General features: G+C 43.7%; 1 protein-coding gene across 4 annotated transcripts in view; it reads right to left on the bottom strand.

The window, feature by feature from the left end:
- The window catches only part of LOC138259404 (golgin subfamily A member 4-like), a 407,876-nt gene that overhangs the window by 220,803 nt on the left and 171,448 nt on the right, over nucleotides 1-15,625 (bottom strand). For all 4 annotated transcript variants that reach the window (XM_069207148.1, XM_069207147.1, XM_069207150.1 and 1 more), the window contains 3 exons: nucleotides 10,811-11,087; nucleotides 10,308-10,510; nucleotides 9,842-9,967 (listed from right to left, as the gene is read on the bottom strand). In XM_069207148.1, coding sequence (XP_069063249.1) covers nucleotides 9,842-9,967; nucleotides 10,308-10,510; nucleotides 10,811-11,087 — 606 coding nt within the window. The remainder of the gene's footprint in view (nucleotides 1-9,841; nucleotides 9,968-10,307; nucleotides 10,511-10,810; nucleotides 11,088-15,625) is intronic.

Below are 15,625 nucleotides of genomic sequence, written 5' to 3'. Positions count from 1 at the left end.
TTTCCCTGTGGAACAGTGTACCTTATTTATTTGTACATAGCCTCCAACACCCTGGTAAACCAGGATCCTGTAAATATTTATTACAACTAAGTGTCCTTTCGATATGCCCCTATCTACTTGTCTTTGGATTTCCGGTCTCACACCCAACTGACGACCAGACCTATCTATGCATCAAATCGCCTCCTTGATGGTGTTGCCAAAGATGTGCAACAAGGTAGGTTTCTTTTGTCATCATCAGAACGGCCATTACCTGTCAACCGTTGTTGAGACAGACTCATTATGAAAATATGCTTCAACATCAAGCCATGGCCCATTGTTGGGAACACAATCGTCTGCAGAGTTAGGTGAGAAAGGAGGGTGAATGGCCATCAATAGGTACAACTACCAACAGAGAAAAGTGGTTGGTGTAGTAAGAGGCATGTGGCAGAAATACGGTTATCTAATAGACTAGTAATACTTGCACATAAAGTATTCACTACTGTCTTAGGGAATACATGCATTTAAAACTGCAAAGTTATTTTTACTGTGAACTGTTGAGGTATTATAGAACAAGTTACTTACTTTTGGTAACGCCTTATCTGGTAGAGATATACTCTAGTTGCAGATTCCTTACCCGAGAATTTCCACAGTGTCAATCTGAATTCGGATATTTTTCTAGAGCAGTACTACTGCACACTGTTACGTGACATTGGTCAGTCCTGCGTCAACCGTCGGCGTCATGCACGCCGGATAAGATGTCCCAAGCAATACCATCCTCAGAGGAGGGTCTGCGAACCAAGCTCACACTAGGAAGTCCTGCAGGACCGAACAGGCACCCATCCCTATGGAGCTGACTGTACAGGTGGTAGTGTTTGGTAAACGTGTGCAGGCATGCCCACAGTGCTGCCTGACAGATGTCCAAGACTGGAACTCTGCATGCTAACACAGTGGTTGCAGCTGTCACTCTGGTAGAATGAGTGCGCAAACCCTCCAAGGCTGCTTCTTAGCCAATGCGTAGCACATTTTAATGCAGCGAACAACCGATCTAGAGATGGTTCTCTTCTGTACTGCCTGACCTTTCTTCGCACTCACATATCCAACAAAGAGTTGACTATCCACCCAGAACTCTTTGGTACAATCTAGGTAGAACGCCATCGCTCTTTTTGGGTCCAAGCAATGGAGTCTCTCCTCTTTCTTAGAAGGATGAGGGGATGCGTAAAAAGTAGGCAAGGTGATGGATTGGCCTACATGAAAGGCTGTAACCACTTTTGGTAAAAAGGAAGCCCTGGTACTAAGCACCACTTTGTCAGAATAAATGGAAAGTTAGGGTGGCACAGATGATAATGCCTGCAGCTAACTCACCCTACAGGCAGATGTGTTGGCCACAAGGATGGCTGTTTGTAACATCAGAAGCATGAGAGGACAGATATGATGTGGCTCGAAGAGAGTGCACATTAAAAAAGGGAGAACCAGATTCAAATCCTATTGGGGCAATATTAATGGTGATGGAGGAAAGATGTGGGTAGGACCCTTAAGGAATCTACTAACAATAGGAGATTTAGGGGTTGGTCAGGTAATCTCAGAAAAACAGAGATAGCAGACAAATAACCTTTGAGGGTGCTCAAAGCACAGCCCTGCTGGGCCAAAAGGACCTCAGAAAGAGGAGCAGAGAGGGGGTCAACATACTTGCCTGTGCACCATGCCACAATTTTGTACCATGGAAAGGCATATACAGTTTTGGTGGAGGGCTGCCTGGCTGCCAAAATAACATCACAGACTTCTGAAGGAAGGTCAAAAGCTGTAAACTGCTGCCACTCAATCTCCAAGCAAGAAGGCAGAGACTGGACAGATTCAGGTGGAGAACCCTCCCCTACTGCTGTGACAGAAGATCTTCTCAAAGGGGCAGTCTGATCGGAGAACTGATGGCCATGTTCAATAGCTCTGGATACCAGACTCTTCGTACTCAGTCTGGCACTGCAAGGATCACTTGGGCCCGGTTATTCTTGATCTTCTTGAAAACTCTGGGCAGAAGTGGTAAGGGTGGAAAGGCGTACAGGGGGCCTGACATCCACTCGAGACGAAAAGCGGCGCAGAGCGAGTGCCTCCTTGAAAACTCTAACATGCTAAACTGCTAACATTACGGTGTTCTCTGTGGAGGCAAACAGATCTAACCAAGGCTCTCCTCACTGATGAAAGTGACCCTGCCCCACCTCCGGGTGGAGACACCATTTGTGATCAACCAGGCTTTGATGGCCGAGTTCGTCAGCGCTGGCATTCAGAGAGCCAGCCAGGTGCTGAACCACCACGGAAATGCCCTGATGTTCAAGCCAAGTCCAGAGCCTCCTGACAAAGAGTCCACAACCCAAACTTGCCCTGCTTGTTGCAATACCACATGGTGGTGGTGTTGTCCATGAATACCTGCATTACTTTCTCTTTGAGAGAGGGAAGAAATGCTTTCAATGCCAGGCTGATCACCCTTAGTTCCAAAAAGCTGAGACCAGGCGCCTCTGATCTCTGTCTCTCCTATGTGACCACTTCATCCCAGGAGTGACGCATCTGTCTTTACTGTCAGATCTGGTTGGGGAAGGGAAAGAGATCTACCTCTAACCCAATTGCAGTTCAAAAGCCACCACTGCAGGTCTTGTGCAGTTCCCTTCGAGACCTGGAACATGTCGGAGAGACTCCCCTGATGCTGTGCCCACTGGAACTTCAGGTCCCACTGCAGAGCCCGCATATGCCATCTGGCATGTATCACCAGCAGGATGCAGGAGGCCATGAGGCCTAGCAGCCTCAGAGTCATTCTCACTGAAATCAGAGATAGAGGCTGAAACATCAATACCATAGCCTAAATATCGTGAATGCGCCGCTCAGGAGCTTAAGGCCCAAACTGCACCATGTCCAGTACAGCTCCAATGAAGGGAAGCGTCTGAGAGGGAGTCAGGTGTGACTTTGGCACCTTTATAGTGAACCCCAGCGAATGCAGGATCTAAGCCATAGTCTGGATGTGGGAGACAACAGCCTCGGTTCAGCCTGCCTATAACAGTCAGTCATCGAGGTAGGAGAAGACTAAAACCCATGACCTGCGCAGATGAACTGTGACCACCGCCATCACTTTCGTGAACACCCAAGAGGCGATGGTGAGGCCAAAGGGGAGCACAGTAAACTGAAAATTCTTTTGGCCTACCATAAACGCAAGTAACATCTGTGGGCAGGCAAGACGGGAATATGGAAACAGGCGTCCTGCAAGTCAATGTAACCATCCAGTCTCCTGGATCCAGGGCACATAAAACCTGAATCAGAGTGAGAATTTTGATCTTCTTGTTTCTGAGGAAGAGATTGAGGGAATCTAGAATAGGGCAGAGGCCCTTGTCCTTTCTGCGTACCATAAAGTAGAGGTAACAACAACCACAACCTACTTCTGGCACAGGAAACCTCTCTATGACTTCCTTGGCCAAGAGAGCCGTTACCTCCTTGCAGAAGTGGCAAGTTATCCTCCATCATCCGATCATAGGATGGTGGCATGGACGGAGGGGGTTTAGCCCCTTCGGACTATTTGCAAAACCTACCTGCCTGACGTGATGGACTGCAAGTGGGGCAGGTGATGGTGAATCATGTCTCCAACTGAACCCTTGTTGGGAAGTGTCAGACTAGGAAGGTTTGGAGGCTGCAGGGAGGTGCTTGCAGTCAGCAGTGGACCGGCTGGATCGCTGGCTCCCTATTCAACGAGGATATTGGATCAGCCAAGCAGAGGGAAACGGATGTGGTGGGACGCCTCTTCCGTAGCCACAAAAGGAGCAAAAAGCAGGCTGAGGGGGTGAGGGACAGCTGCGACACCCAAGGACCTGGCCGTAGCCTGGGACTTTTTAAAGCGCTCGAGCGCCAAGTCTACTTGTCTCCAAAGAGACGCGTGCCATCAAAGGGCATGTCCTTAAGAGTGGATTGGACATCCCTCTAAAAGCCAGACAACCTCAACCAAGTGTGGCGCCTTAAGGCCACAGTCGATTCAACCAATCTGCCTAGTGAGTCGGTCGTATCCAGGCCACATCGTATTGTGAACTTAGCTGTGCCTCTCCTGTCAGCAACAGCTTGTGAGAGAATGGCCCAGGCCTCCTCCAGGACCTGAGGCAGCTCTTGCACTACCATGTCCCATAAGGTATGGGTGTAACGGTGCAAAAGATATGCAGTGTTCACTGACCGCAATACTAGGCTCTTCTTCCCAAGCTGATCCAGCCTCTTGGCTTCCCTATCAGGGGATACATAGGGGAATGCGCATGGAGACGTGGATGCTTGGATAACCAAGCTGTCAGGGGTTGGGTGTTGAGTGAGGAACACTGGGTCATTTGGAGCCCGTCTATGGCCGCAGCCAACTGTTCTGTTCACGGGAGCCCCTGTGCTGGGTTTGGACCAAGCCCCAGCAGGACATCAGTGTGGGTTTCATTAAAGGACAAAAGGGTTTCAGAAGAAGCCCCTGGCTGAAGCACCTTTGTCCATAGGTTAGTCCTGACTGCCACTGAAGGCGGCTCGAGGCCCAGGACCTCGGCCACTCTCCTTACCACCACGGAGTAGGACGCTCCCTCCTCCGCAGCCATGGTAGGGGGAGAAAGCACGCCAGTGTCAGGGGACATGTCCAGACCACTTGCCTCACCCAGGTTCACCTGCCAGTCCATGGGATCTTTAAACTGGTATTCAAAAGGAGCCAGAGAACCCTCCCAATCCTTACCACAGCCCAACCCAAGGGAATAAGGGTGGGGATCCAACGCAGGGAGCAAGGCCCTGTTGAAGTCGGAATCAGGGTCACAGTGTCGGAGTTGGTAATGAGGATGGGTTCAGCGCCGACCGTGGGCTTGGGCAGCATCAGGAGTGCAGGCATCAGAACCATCGTTGGCGAAGGTCGAGATGGAATGACTGATGCCAGTTTGGATCCAGGAACGGATTCATGGATGCCCTCTGGAGCTGAGGCCGAAGGCGGCGGTGCAGAAGGGAGGGGGCCCCCTGCTGACTCCGCAGGGACCAAAGGTGCTCAAGCAGAGTCCGACTGCCCATATATAAGGCTCATAGCCTCATAGAACTCGTGGAGTTAAACAGGGGTCGCTCCAGCTCCCAGAAATTCTGGGAGACACAGAACTGACCCAGATGGTAAGAGGCACTCCAAAATAACCCCCATGCCATAGCAGAAAACGGCTTTTTTTCCCAAACATAAAATTGTTTTTCAACATCAAAAAAACGTTGAAAGTTTGATAGATGTCATGTTGGCGGAGTCATTCATCAAACTTTTAATGCATTTACAGGAACCATCATGATGGCGTCTCCTGGCAATGCAAGAGATGTCCACTGGGCCGGCAGACATCTCTAAATTTGGTGGGCGAAGTACATTTATCATGGCAGGAGTAAAGTACTCCGTCATGGCAAGGCTACATAATACATCTGTAAGACTTTACATCAGCCCTAAATCTCAATGTGATTATTCAGAAGGCAAAACAGAGGCACTATAAAGTTAAAATAATTTAAGAGCATAGCTATTATGCCCACTGAAGTTAAAGGATTCAGGTATCTTTAGACACATTTCTGAGTGAATAACACATCAGCTCCTGTTTTACCTAAAAGCACATAAAATGGAGGGGGCCCACTGTGGCATGTAACTGGCAGTTTAGATGTACTGCTAGTACAGCATTTTGAAGGGAGTTGTAGTGAAAATTCACGGAAGAGTGAAAGAGGGAGATCCACTCTCATTATGTTTTTAATGTCAGGAACTTTGTTAACAAAAGAGGTTCATATTGTTCTTCCATATATTGAGTATAAGAATTTAGTTACCCAAGCTTTTGACAACAACATACTGTGAATTAATAGATCAACTTCTGTCTTTAAAATAAATCACATATTTTATTTCCCGTCCCTTTTTATTTTAAAAGCTTTCGAAGCTCTGCTAAATATGGACTTGGATTTCAGCTAGGTATCATCTTCTAAATAAATGCGATATATAACAAATGAATGAATGTATTGAGCAATACCTTTGATGTTGCTCTTCCTCACAAGAAAAAAATTTGCACGTATACTATTGTCATTGAACAAAAAAGAAATCTTATTACAAGTGCTTCTATCTTTTGAATTTTGCCACTTGTGATGGCAGATTTTGCAACAGTTCCAATGGTCTCTGTGAATTATAGTTTAAGTTGGTTAAACCTAAATAAAATAAGAACATATTTGCATATACATATTGACAAATTGCACCAGAGATATACCAAGTGATTAAGGGTTCATGTAGGATTTGTCTGATTTACAATGGGGTTCCTATCCCTGACAAACATGTGGTACAACAGTCTCATTTGTAGGTGGGGGACCATTAAGTTTCCAACAGCAGATCCTCAGTTGGGTTAACTGTCAAAAACCCAAGACCCGGCACCATAGGACCACTGGATCAGTACATTTTTCCTGCCACTGTGTGCAAACTCTTGTTTGGGTGCCCCAGCAAGAAAAATGCTTAACGGTCCCTACTTCAGCATAAAACATTTTGTAGGTGTGTTCCTGAGACAGAAAAGCCAAGGAATAGCAGCTCCTCTGCTTTCCAATTTCGGCAAAAGTGCTCCTGCTTTATCAATGGGAGTCTTTCATTGAAAAGATCACCACCAACATGATAGAGATCTCTAAATATGGAGGGTGGTTGCTAGGCAGGTCCTCGCTTCATTGGTGGACTGGCAGACCATTTGTGGAGGTCAACATTACCTTGTTGGTATGGTAACTGGCAACGAATATCGTATCCTAAAAAGTGTCTCAAAGAATTAACCATGTTTCATTATAGAATATCCACTTCCAAACACAATTAAGAAACTTATTTTGCTTGAACTTTTGAGGTTCAATGCGTTTTTCATCCCTCTTCAGTACAAACATTTCTGCCCCCTAAAAATATAATCATCCTATATCCAAATCAGTCCAAGTGCAATATAAAGATACATTTGAAGATGGAACTCTTGGATGGAGAATTTTACTTAGATGAATTAGGTGTGACTACTTGATGTTTAATGATACCAACATGCTTCTCTTTTGATGGAGGCAGTCAAGCGGTTCCAATTATCTGATTACTCTCACAAAGATTCTCCTTGGTTGTTGAGAGAGAGGAACATATCTGATACTGGGACTTTTTTTTATCACTAGTAATACCAGGTAGTTGAAAGGAAACTATAGCCTCTGCAATAATATATATGCTCACCATAATTAAAATGTTGGAATGTAACTCTGAAGGCAAAATTTAACATATTTGTTTGCACTGTGGGGCAACAGTAAAGTTAAAATAGAGATGGAGAGAATCAAATGGGGAGGCTAGAGTGATAAAGCTATAATGCTGGTCAAAGACCTCTAGAACCTTTTGGGTCATATAGTTTTCATCACATTCAGATTCAATATGGTCTGTCTAATTTTGATTTTTACTTTTTCCAAAAAATTAAAAGCTGTCATAACGAAATTAGGTTCCTCTTGCCTTACCATGGATGCTCTCAATTTTGCTGACTAAGATCATTTGGCTCTAAAATTGTATAGATTACTGACACATGAAAAACTGGGAAAGCCTCTCTGAATAATTCCACAAGGAAATGCTGGAGTGATAATACTGAAGTATATAGCCCTGACAATATAATTGAAATGACAGAGCGTATGAACAGACAATTTCCTACTCATGTATGCAATCTAGATTCTTTCTCTTACATGATCTAATTTTGATTGTGGTCAAATTACATAAGCTTAGTCTTAGAGATTCTGATTTATGCTGTCATCTTGAAGCAGAGGTTGGGAGACTTCCCCTAAAGTGCAAGAAAATAGACCGTTCTGAGACTATTTGAGAAGGTAAGAGGAGACATTTTTGGAGCTCAGATTTCCTTTAACACCTACGTGGGCATTGATGTGCTTTGGTGGTGATATCAGTAAGTTATATGTCCCAAAGATTTAGACCGTCTATATTTGCTGCTGGCAATTACATCCAAGTCTGTTCTACAATGTTGGGAGAACTTCGGAGAAGTACTGATTCATATCAGGTGGGCTTGAGTTACATATGTCAGGAAAAAACGATGATGTATATTAAAACATTTACAAATTACATGTACACTCTAGTGGCATATCATGGTCCACTCCAGACAATTAAATGCAGAAAATCAGGCTTTCTTTAGGTTTTGCTATCTGTTCTCAGATGAATTCCTCCTTTTGAACTTGACGAAGAGGTGGTTTCTGTTATTATAGCATATGGGACTTTTCAACTGCATTCCCTTGACTCCACTACCTCTCTATTCAGCAAAGATTGTAAAGAGTGATGCCTCAGGGACTCATTAATTTGCTTAATGTTCCATTACTTCTATGTTTTTATAACTATTATTTGAGTTTCATGGGGCTGTTAACTCCAATTTTGTTTCTATGTTGTTTGTCATCCAGTATTACATTTTAAAAAATCATTCAGCACACGTGGTCATATGATTGTTATTGCTGTGACAATTATTATTGTAACTTTTATTATTGCAGAACTGACAATAAAAAGAATAGATGTAGATCTTGTTCCTCTTGTTCTTTTCACCGGTGTTAGTATACCATTGTCTATGTTATGTTACGTGAGCTTTGCTAACAGTAATTAAGAGTCGAATAATGAGGCTGCGGAAAGCGCACAATGGATTGAAATTAACTGAATATTGTGAGTGCTGTATAAGCAAAAACATTAAGTGCAGAAGGAAACAAACATTTTCGGTATGTTACTGGAGTAAATGCCAGAAGGAAAAGAGTAGTCACTGTGGTATACAGAATGACACTTTAGGATTAAAATGTAGTTGTGAACAGAAATATATACCAAAACGAGAGAGTAAAGACAAATAATGATATTCCATCTCCTTTGCATCTGCCCCTGGACTGAGTTGCTGTCTCGTAAGAGTTTGTGAAGTGCAAGTGTGTCCTCAGTCTGTGTCTACTGAGCCACTAAGACAACACTGCTGCATCCCCAGTACAATTCTCCTCTCAGGTGGTAACCAAGCATGCTTGCTACAAGATACTGTGGCTCTAGCTGGCATGCATAGCAGCTCTGAGTGGTCACTAGCATTAGGCTCCAAACATGGTTAATTATGCCCCCACACAATCTTTCACCAACATTCGTTTTGTAAAATGCACCAACAGTTTCTTGCTCCTTCTTTACAGCAGAAGCTCCCACATCGGTCACCGGTGTTGCTGAGACAAGAGTACTAGTATCAGGGCAAATAGTAAAAGAGGGGCAAACAGGGGAAGGTGAAGCAGGTTGTGTTGATCACTACAAAGGTCATCTATGCTCTCACTACAACTCTTGCATCAACACCGTCCAGCAACTAGCACGCTTCCACAATTGCTTGTGTCGTACTGATTTGACCCGATATTGTTTCACTCACTGCTGTCCACTTGAAGTGAAAGTATGTTGGCCTAGGGAGATTTCGAGTTCTTTAGCACAGTCCCGTCCAAGTGAGCTCTACAGGGCTCAACCGTACACAAGTAACCTCTATCTGATGTGCGGTAAAACCAAACCATCTTTCTCCATCAGTAGTAGGTCACACATCAGACTCTCAGTTTTAAACTCCTTGGTTCTAATCTTGCTAAGGTTCACTTCTGTACCACTGATTTGAGTGGTGTGGCACTTATTCTACTTTTTTGTTGTGTTCCTAATTTGCTTACTACTCCAACCTCTAGCCTTCATAATGGCCCAACATGTGCAATACATACAGCCATGCAAATGAGGATAACCAATGCTTTACAAGGTTAAGCTTGCTTTATCGGTGAAAGAAAAGCTTCTGTATATGCATTGAACATATAAAGGAAGCTGACTAATAAACATAAACAGGGAATTGGCCCAATTAAATAATTACATTCTCACCTGCTGATACTCCTTCTCTTTCTGCTTTAACCTCTGCTCCAGATTGTGCTTTGCTGCTTCCGCGTTTTGTCTCTGGCACTTCAGCTCTTCAGAGAGATTCTTCAGCTTCTGCTCCAGTGTGATGCGCTGGAAGAAAGACCAAAGAGTAATGAAAGAGTCCAAATGACAATGCCCATTAGCCAAGTCTACAAAACCCTGCAGATCTTGTGTTTTTCTAATATCCTACTATCAAAGGCAAAACAAGGATTCTGCTGCCAGATTTAAATCTCTTCATCTCTTCTCTACACCTGTTCCTTCATTCATCCTCCCCCGTGTTGCTGGAGTGTTGTTGTGTTCACCACCTCACAATGCCTTTGCAGGCCAGTTGGCTCCTACCGTTTCGTACCTTGGCCTATTTTGCTCTGTTATAGCTGTACCCATCTCATCGAAGCCTTTGTTACTCCTGTTTTCAGGGGCCCCACCTTACCTGGGTCTGGTTTTGCTCCTGCTGCACAGCCTGGCGTTGCAGTTCTTCTTGCAACTTAGCAGCCTTCTGCACCTGCACAGCCAAGTCACTTCTGGTCCCTTCCAGCTGTCTCTGCAGGTCCTGACACTGCCGGACGAGAACCTGGTCCTCGGAATGCCGTGTCTGTAACTGGCTCTTCAGCTGCGACACAATGCATCTAAGTTCTGCAGGACACAAAGAGAAGAGTAACAAATCACCATCGGAATACCAGCTGTGTTCGTATCTACAGACAGAACAAGAAGCAACCCTAAAGCATTAAAAGGAGTAAGATAACTGGAAAAAAGAAAAAAGAATCAAAAAATATAAGCGCAATAGACAGATGGATGCATCAGCAGAACAGAGCACAGCAAGAACACAAGCTCTGTAAGAAGAAGCAAGCTAGGACATTGCAGATACGGAGGTATCACTGTCTTCTGTCAATATCAGCTATGCTCCTTCTGTTAGTGGAGTTCACTTGTTCTTACCTTCATTCTCCCGTACAAGTGGCTCCTTTCCATTCACCTCCTGACACTTTTCTGGGACTCTGGCACCACTACTGCCCCCATTTTGAGGTGCAAGTTGGTTGACACTGGTCGGAGAGGGAGGGTTCTGACCCCATGAGATCTGGGATGTAGGGACCCCTCTGTGTGGGGTGGTGGAGCGCTGCACTGGGCTACGTTCTTCTTGCCAAGGAAACACTGGTGATTCTCTCCGTTGGGGGGCATCCAAGGGGCTGTTGCTTCTACTCATCTGTAGTTGTCGCTGTTGGATGACAGAAAGGCACAGTCAAAGTGTGGGAAAGAAACTGCCAATTCAGTCCCCACCTTTCAGTATTGGGTGTTGTTATTACTGTGACATTTCCATCACTTCAATGCCTGTACTTAAAGAATTTGTGCTCTGTGTTTACCATTTTGGGAGCCTCACAGTCTAAAGATTAGCTTGGAGATTGCTTTTGGAACCTCCCAAGATAGCGAAGGAGCACTGTCATGACTAAAAGTGTGATTATCTTGTAGAAGAGCATAATACTCAATGACATACGACCACAATATTCACATAAGCAACCTGTGAATAAATGTTATATTGGAAATAGACATTGATCAGTCATCATAATATATGTAGGAGACAACGGATGAGCTCAGAAACCGCACTGGTGAACTAGGTACCGTGCTGAATACAGCTCAAGACACAACTTTATTAAAAAAGGAGGGACTATCATTACAAGGCAACTGTTTAAAACTGAAATTGTGCACGTAATTAGAGTTTGTCAGGCATCTACTTGATCCAAGTATGTCCCTCTATCCTGAGTGCAAACACCCGCTCCCATACACCGCCCAATATTTATCTTCTGATACAAACATAGAAAGGCACCACCAAGACTCCATCTTTTCGCAAACTTCAACTCACACAAAGAGATAAGTGTCTGCTCTAAGCTGCGTGAGCCTATGAATGTATGATCAAAAAAGTATAAGTGGGTCATATGACAAAATCTTGCTGCCTTTTTGTCATGAGGTAACAAATAATAAAGTCATGCAGCAGAACACTGATAATACCAAGCCTACTTCTTCTCTGACAATTACATTTCTAAGCTGAATCCAACAACGGTCATGTTTTAACACCTTGTCTCTGTTAGACCTCGCCAACTTCCTCATCTCCCTCAAAGCCAGTTCCTGTGAACATGAAGCTTTACTCTTGTCCTTCAAGAAAGCCCTCTCTGTAGAAGCTCTTTCACCACTACTCAGCTTTTTTCCATTGTCATCACCTTCTTCACACAAGCTATCTTCCCAGAAGCCCTCAAGACAAGTCAGTCAGATGCTCCCTCTAAAGAGGGACCTGAAAATAGACCCTGATGACCTTGCAAATCACTGGCCTATAACTCATTGGTTCCTCGTTAGCAAGATCACAGTAAAAATCTTCAGAAAACTCAAAAATTACATTGGCACCACCCATCTCTTGCAAGACGATGAATCCAGCTTCAGATCATGCGGCAACACGGGGACAGCTGTCTTAAACCTCACAGAATACACCTTCCTAATCAGAAGATATTCCTGCCTACAAAGGTGAATTCTGCCCTCTGACATTGCCGGATCACTAAGTAATGTTCAAATCAACCTCCCCTCCTTACACACATCTTTAAGTCTCGATTTGTATACAGTGGCAATGACCTTCATTGATTCTCCACTTACCTATTAAACTGAAACCAGTTTATTCACATGGACACTGCCAAGGCCTAGAAGGTCCCTAAAACCTAAGGAGTTCCGATGGCATCAGGAATTTGAGACCAAGGCCAGTAAAAAAGACAGGGCTAAGAAAACATCAGAAGACAGCAGGAAAACAAATTCCAGAATGGAGCATAGAGAGAAGGTGGAAAGTGGGCCCAATGAGGCTGGGTAGTCATAACAGGAGAAGGACTCAGGTCAGAAGCAGATAGATGACCAACAGGACAACAGGAAGAGCAGCATCAGCACTTCCTGGTTAGATTAAGTATAATAAGTTGGATGGGAAAACTTGCTTTGTAACTCACTTTGTTGTAGGGCTGTTCATTGCCAAAAAGATTTGTCCACTGTTAACATTCCCTTTCACGTTGGTTGTATTTCCCTGACCTCTTACCTGTCCCATTTTGCTACTTTATTCAAGATTTCCTGGCATTATGAATTACCTGTGTTTTCTCCAGGCCTTTTGACAATCCGCATGTGTGTTTATTGCTGGTGCTCCTGAGTCTGGGGAGGGTTCCTAGAACTTTCAGGGTTGTCTACTGCCCTCTTACTGGGGTGACAAGTAAAGATGCATTGTTACTGAGTGACCATAACTACGCTTGAATGTTGTGGTGATATCATAATATGTAACTATGCTTTATTTAAGGTGTTTACTTGTGAAAAACCATAGTAAAGCCCTGTGTGAAGAGTTTGGATGTGCACGAACATAAAATCAGACCGTCAGAACCAACTCCAGGGTTTGTTTTTTTCTCTCTCTTTCTCTCTCTCTCCCCTCTCTTACCCCATTTTCTAATGTGATGAGAGTAAATCCGGCATTTACAAGTTTCTGTGTGCACTTTCCCTTCAGTCAGGAGAGTGGTGGATTAGTATTGGTAATCAGTGCTGCAATCTCACTCTTCAACAATCGACTTATGACATCTGCATTTCATCCAGTCCCCCATCATCTTCAATCTCTACCCTGAGCCATTTGGGGCTCTACTCATTGATAATAACATCAAAATTCACAAACAAACCAACAACGCACAACCCTATTCAAAAGTCTTGTCCACTCCAAACACCCAGAGGCTCAAATATTACTTGTACCATATCCAGACTTGGTTTTGCAGCATCTGCATGAAACTTAGTATACCAAAACAGAGTTCAAGCTATTCACCAAGAACAAAAACCAACCAATTGTCCAAACCTGGCTGAATGAGATGAATCTGAACAAATCTGATCCTCAATTTTCACCCCCACACCAAGTCATGTGGATTCACACACAAACCAATCTCACCCGCAAGGAACTCATCACCCAGAAAGCCAGGCTAGACTAGCTACGGCTATCTCTACTGAAGAAAATTAAATTATTCCTATCTGAGAGTAGCTTAGTACTGCTGTTCAAAGCCTCATATTCTCATATCTGTAGTCTTACAATGACCTACTTCACCACTACAAAGAACGAACGTACAGTTCCCCCCTGCCAACAGGCATCCTATATGCTGCAGCAAAACTCATCAAGGGCTGAAGAATAATGACCACCTCAGCTCCATCCTGTTAGAACTCCACTGGCTCCCTCTGTGACCTGCACCATCTTCAAAATCAGTGACACCAGCCACAAAGCCATCGTGAATGGCCTCCTGCCTCTCTAGCTGACAGGGTAATATCTTCAGGTGGCGTTCGGCACACCTCCAGTCAGGATCTAGAATGACATTCCCATACCCATCAGAACCACCCAAACTCTGCTTCAATTTAAGAAAAATGATAAACAGAACAAGGACAATCCACTAAGGCTAGTAAGAATCTGAGATATACATTATAAATAAAATTTGCAATTGGGTTACCAGCAACCTTAAATGTATATTTTAAAAGAGTTTCTGGTGGATTAATTAAGGAAAGAACTAAAGATGCACCTAAAAAGAACTACATCACAATGTAAAAATACCCCATTTCCACTCTCAGAACTTAGATACCACTCCAACCACTTGCTGTCTGTGTCTTTACCTTTCACCATGTACAGTGTTCAGCGGTCGTTCAACTGTTTGTGCTATAAAAATACCACAAACATGTATACAAGACATACATACATGATCTGATATTGTACCAGTAGGCAGAGCATTGACTGACTGCAAATGGAAAAGACAATCAATGTCTTTCCTCTGGCGATCTGCACAGGGAATCTCTAATGCCTAGTATATTACCTTGCTATAGTCATGTTTAATACCATATGCACCGAATGTAGAAAAATGCCTATAAGGATATTTTAATGTGCATTGCACACACTACACAATATTTGCACGTCTTGATGCTCTGTGTTGCGTAGAAAACGACCATCGTGATATTATACTGTTTCTTGCACACCCTGTAGTACTGTTCTTGCACATATATATTATTGATGTAGGCACCTGGGTACCCATTTGTAACAATTATTACTTGAATGCTTACATCCACTGACATTTAAGGCAAATCCTGTCACTCCACATTGACTATTGATCACTCTCTCATTGTCATTGCATCTATAATAGCTAAGAAGCCCAAATACCCAATCAAAAAGATCTATGGGAATTCAATGAAAATCAACGTTGGTGAAACTGATTCTGTTGACCTGACTTGTCTTATCTGTTTCTGCAAATTTTTCATCTTGAATGGCACACACAAAACTGACAATACCAACCTGGTGAATGTCCTTCTTACAAAAATTCCTAAACCCAGCTTGTTTCACTTCTTTGTTTTTTATCGCCCCTCCCTGGCCCATCTGTTTTTTCCAGACAAGTATTGTAACTCATCTTTCAACCTTTTCAACATAACAAAAGACGTCATAATGACACAAGGTCAAAAACTAGTCATTACAGGCTATGATATGCCTCTGACAGAAACACGCGCATGTTTTTACATTTATTTCTTCCTTTGTGGAGCAGTTTTAAAAGCACTTTAAAGTTCCTTGCACATTCAGCATCTTTCCGGCAAAAATAAAAGCGTCAAGATAACTTTGGTGATTAATGTATCTGATGAAGAGAGATGGGAGTTATGTCTAGTGGCAGTTTTGACTCATGTAAAGTAGCACAGATGGTTAATATGCCTGCTGCAAAGAACTTGTATCATGCAAAGAAC

The sequence above is a fragment of the Pleurodeles waltl genome, chromosome 9 (genome assembly GCF_031143425.1).
Source record: "Pleurodeles waltl isolate 20211129_DDA chromosome 9, aPleWal1.hap1.20221129, whole genome shotgun sequence".
Lineage (NCBI taxonomy): Eukaryota > Metazoa > Chordata > Amphibia > Caudata > Salamandridae > Pleurodeles > Pleurodeles waltl.
This window is presented reverse-complemented; position numbering and strand designations above follow the sequence as displayed.